Genomic DNA, 5116 nt, shown 5'->3' with positions numbered 1-5116 from the left:
CGGGGTGCATGGAAACCGTTCTGATTTTGCTTCTGAGGCTCGGCTATTAAAGCACTCCTGCAGAAACCGCCACGTGAGTTGGGGTGCTGCCTCAAGGAAACCCTGACACAGAAGGCACCGGCTCAGTGGCAGGCAGCACGGAGACAGACAAGACCTGGACAGGCCAACGCAATGCGCCCTGCGCATCCGCAGAGTGCTTGCCGAGCTGTCCCAGTCGGAGAATGGGCTGGAAGCGCAGCTCGGGGACAGTGGATGGTGAGCAGAGGTCACAGGAACAGAGGAGCCCGAGGATGTGGGGCCTCAAATGGCCGCAGAAGTCAGTCAGCCCTTTCCAGAACGCAATGCGCAGACTTGAGAGCCCTTTCAGAACCAGGGCCACCGAGCCATCGTCTGGGCCAAGCATCAGGTGAGGACGTGGCCTCCCCACACGAGCCTGGGCCTCAAGGGTGCCTCTGTTCCGCTGAGGCATGAAATCGAGAGAAAAAGGGGACACCCGGACTTATTAATCGCATCTGGGAAAGAACGTCAGATGAGTCACCAGCACATGGAATTATCTAGAACTAAACATGACAAGCCTCCAGCAAACTGCTTCACCAGAGAAATCTGAGGCCAGACTGCAAAGCCAGGACACAGCCCCATGCCCAAGCCTGGTCAGTCGTCTGACCAGGGAGGGCAGGTCCCCTAGTGCCCACTGCAGCTGCGGCCAGGAAGACCAGGAGGAAGGCCGAGCGCGAGGGACTGGAAGATGGCACAGGAGGCTGCTTCTTCCAGGAAGCAGATGCAGAGGGGCGATCTCCCGGCCCTTGGGGGGCGGGGGGTGACACCAACGAGCACGTGCTCTGCGTGGGGCACTCACCGTGGGCGGGTCCAGGCCGCCAGGCCTCTCCTCTCTCTCCACGGTCCGCCGGCAGTCCGGGCACACCCACAGTGGCAGGTGCAGCACGTTGTTGCCCTTGGGAGCCATGGAAAGGGCCAGTCTGCTCGCCGTCTTAATCCCGCTCTCCAGAAATGAAGAGTCTTTCCGCTCGCTTCGGCACAGAAGACAGCAGTCCCCGGCGGGGTAGGGCGGGGCTCTGTGGTTCACGCCAAAGGTAAACGGAGTCTGGAACAGAGGGAGAACACTGTCAAAGCAGGAGCCACAAAGCCGCGATCATTAAAAAGCGCTACGTACCATTCTAAGATTACGATGCGCATGTATGTTTACACAGAGAAACACATTGAATAGGAAATTTGTTGAACAGAACTATACCTAGTATTCTAGAAACTCCTAATACTTCAAATAAAATAACACAATAAAGAACATCTTAGTAGGAGTTAGAAACTGCCCACCTCAGCCCTGCACCCAGACTCTGCGTTACCTGCCACACGGGTAGGAAGCGTCAGACCAGCCTCAGGACTGAGAAAGCACCGGGACACTTTACTGTCAGCAGGGTGCAGACCCACTATCCTAGGGGAGCCAGCGCAGGAAGGCTCGGGCCCAGGCAGCCACCATGGCTTCAGGGCACCTGAAGGCTCAAACCACCTCCAAGGTGGGCAGAGCAAAGACAACCACAGTGGGGGCGGGCACTGTGGCCACACACCCGAGACCCCGCCGCCCCTGCCACCTGGCAGCAATGACGCCCGACCCTCTGCGGCCAGCCAGTTTCAACATCCACTTTTTAAAATACGTCCTAAGCTACAGGGTGGGGGTGGGAGCCCCAGAGGCAGGAGGAGGAGGCAGGATTATCACCCCAGATCCTCTTTAAAGATTGTCAACCACCCTATCAGAAAAATAACCTTAGCCTTAAAACCACACAGACAGGGCTCCATGTTTAAAACAGGCTTGAAGTCACAAGGTCAGCAAGCAGGGGCCAAAAGAACCCAAATCAGTGTGAGCCCAACCAAGATGGGCCATCTGCGCCTTAGAACAGGGGTTCCCAACCCCCGGGCCGTGGACTGGTACCAGTCAGTGGCCTGTGAGGAACCGGGCTGCACAGCAGGAGGTGAGTGGCGGGCAGGTGAGTGAAGCTGCATCTGTATCTGCAGCCGCTCCCCAGCGCCAGCGTCACCGCCCCAGCTCCACCTCAGATCCTCAGGCATTGGATTCTCATGGGAGCACCTGTCCCTGGTGCTAAATTGGGGACTGCCGCCTTAGAGGGACCATTCTATACATCCTGATGAGCAGTTCGAGAGAGGCACACCTGGGCAACAGGTGAGCAGAAAAGCCAGGTATGGCCTTCCAGAGGCAGCACAGCTCTGCCAAGGGTCCCATCCAGAGCACATGTGGGATCACAGAGACAGAAAGCCCTCAGGGCCCGTGCCAGCTGCAGTGCCCCTGCTGCGGGAGGCCACACGGAAGGCTGGCCAGGGCCAGGACCCCTGCTGCAGGAGGCCACCCGGGAAGGTGGGCAAGGACCCATGCCAGCTACTCTGGCGGGAACTCTGGGGTACTTCGCGACGTCCCCAGTTCCACCGAGGCTCCTTTAACGCCCACCCAGCCCTGCCCAGCCAGCAGCCCACTCTTGCCTCAGCCCGAGGCTGTCTCCTGTCCTCCTGCACTGAGGCCCACACACGCCCTTGGCTGCGCCTGTTAGCTGGGCTACAGGTGTGCACTGACATAATCGAGCACTCTGCATGGCTGCCGGCTCCATCAAAGCCCGGAATGTCCAGCAGGTGTCAGGTGCTTCAACAGGGGTCTGAGTGATTAAAGGAATGAATGACAACAGCTCTGAGGCCAGGAGGGATGTGCACACGTGTTCTTCCCTGCTTTCAAAAACCAGCCATCAGAACTGCTGACACCTGTCACAGCCACATTCCAAGGATTAAGCAAACCCGCTCAGCAGCCATTTGAACATCTGGGGTGCGAGGGGACAGGACTCAGTACTATCCTCCAGTGGTATTCCAGAAAGCTCCAGAGTGCCCCTCAAACCACAGAATAGCATGGAAGTAGCTGTCCTTCTCTGTCTCAAGTTTAAATTATGACAAACAATTTCAAAGCCATGCTGACTGACCCTATGGAAAGCCATCTCATCTCCAGGCCCAGAAACCAGCCCTGGCCTTCACAGTTTCTAGGCCACTTTTAACCCAGGAAGGAGATGCTGTGCTCGAGGTCACAAAGGCCCCAAGGCCGGGATCACAACGCAGCAGCCAAAACTGACTTGAGAGCATCCAGTTCAGCTCCATGCATCTATGTGTGAGTCCGGCTAGTCTTTACTGGGACCTGTGCCAAGGTACCGGTCCAGGCACCAGGGACACAGTGCTGAGTAAAACAAACATCCCTGTCCTGAGGAAATTAGGTCCTTATCAAAGACAAAGACAATAAGACAGCTGAAAAGCACAGAACACCGGATAATGGTAACTGGGAAGGAGAAAAACAGCAGGAAAGCGGGCCTGGGCCTGGGGATGGTGCTCTTTAGGGGGCCAGCAAGGGAGCACTGGGGACAACTAGAGCGCCAGCTGGTGGAAGGAGCACATGCCCGGGGGAGGGGCACTGCAGACAGCGGCCACCAAGGCCTGGGGCCCGGAGGAGACGGGAGGACAGACGGGAAGGAGCCGGGGAGATGCTGTCTGCGCCTCAGGAGTGGGGTGACAGGGCCCGCCGTGACGAGAGCGCTGACAAGGCGGCTCACGGCCAGGGGTTGGGTGAGGGAGACTGAAGAGGCCAAGACGAGTCCCGGAGCTCGGCTGCGCAGATGGCTCAGCCAACGAGGACGCCGTGCCCCGCAGGTGTCCGGGGCCCGCCGCACACCGGTGTCCTCACAGGGAAGACCGCAGGCCGCCCCGGCGGACACTGGGGCAGGCCGTCGGGTGCGGACGGCCCTGAGACAAGTGGACACGGCTCCCACCACCTGACATCCAAGCCACCGCGGGTGTCGTTTTAACCTGGACGAGGCTAAGGAGAAGCCCGCACAGCCGTGCGCAGCGTGTGACACGGGTGCAGCCAGGGCAGGGTGCCGGCCAGACGGCCGTGGGGGCTGCAGCTTCCTCAGGGGGCTGCGTGGCCCACTTTCCACCCTGAGAAACTGTTGGGTAGGGAAGTAGCAGTGCTGGAACGTTCCGGGCGGTTCCAGGCGGTACGGGGCAGAGACGGGAGGGGTGGAGAGCGGCCGGACTCAGGATGTCGAAGGCAAAGCCACAGGACTGGCCACTGGACCCCAAGATGGGCCAAGGACAGGCCCAGACACCAGTGCTGGGCATGCCAACGACAGAGACACTGGCGCAGGACAGGTGGGGGCAGTGGTAGGAACCAGGAGCCTGCCTTGGGTGCTGTGCGTGTGAAGTGGGTGTTGAACCCCCAAACACGGAAGGGGAGCGGCTATCTTCGAAAAAGACCCTCGGGGAACAGGATGCAACTGGATATGCACTGTGGGGTCACACGCGTGCTGTGGAGAGCCATGGGGCTAACCTGCGAGGAGGGGGCAGCAGTGTCCTTAACGCAGAGTCGATCTCTCTGACCTTGGCTAACATGCTCACGCGTGAGGCTAGTCCTCCCATGAACCGAAACGCCACCCTCCACTCCGCTTCCAGACAAAGCAACTAACGGGGCGCTACGAAACATGCGCACGTGAAAATTATATAATTGTAATGACCGATGTTACCCCAATAAACTTAATAAAAAAAAAAAAAACACGCTCACATGCACACTGCTCTGGACCAAAATGCAAATGCACCAACGCTAGTGCCCCACCGCGGTCACCCTATCCGTGATGAAACGGGGGTGCGAATACAAATCCCGTCGATGCTTCGAAAAACCTTTCTTAGCTGTACTGAAGCAGAATGGAGGTACAGGAAGCTGAAAGTGTGAAGGGTGCAGCCCGGACCACTGCGACATGCACACGCCTGTGGAGCCGCCACGACCATCCAGGCAAGGAACGCCGGCTGCCGCTCCCTGCGTCTCCTGTGGCCCTGAACGCTCCCTCGCCCGGTTCCCTTCTCTGCCGGCCCTACTGCCGCACTCACGGGCGACCACTGCGCTGAGTGCTGTCTCTACAGGTTAACCCGCAGCTTCTGGAACTGTATGGACACGGCATCGCACGGCGTGCTCTCTTCCGCCCGGCCCCTTTCATGGAGTGTCCCTGCGTGGAGGAACGGTTCTTTGTCATCACTGAGCAGTATTCCGCTGCGTGGCATGGCCGTG

General features: G+C 58.9%; 1 protein-coding gene across 1 annotated transcript in view; it reads right to left on the bottom strand.

Annotated features, from left to right (window-relative positions):
• Nucleotides 1-1114, bottom strand: part of FAM193A (family with sequence similarity 193 member A) — a 69670-nt gene extending 68556 nt beyond the window's left edge. The window contains exon 1 of the mRNA XM_011374716.2: nucleotides 857-1114. Coding sequence (XP_011373018.1) covers nucleotides 857-964 — 108 coding nt within the window. The 5' untranslated portion in view covers nucleotides 965-1114. The remainder of the gene's footprint in view (nucleotides 1-856) is intronic.
• Between the last annotated feature and the right edge of the window lie 4002 nt (nucleotides 1115-5116).

This window comes from Pteropus vampyrus, unplaced genomic scaffold (assembly GCF_000151845.1).
Source record: "Pteropus vampyrus isolate Shadow unplaced genomic scaffold, Pvam_2.0 Scaffold253, whole genome shotgun sequence".
NCBI classification, from domain to species: Eukaryota; Metazoa; Chordata; class Mammalia; order Chiroptera; family Pteropodidae; genus Pteropus; species Pteropus vampyrus.
The sequence above is the reverse complement of the archived record's forward strand: the minus strand, read 5'-3'. Positions and strand labels throughout refer to the sequence as shown.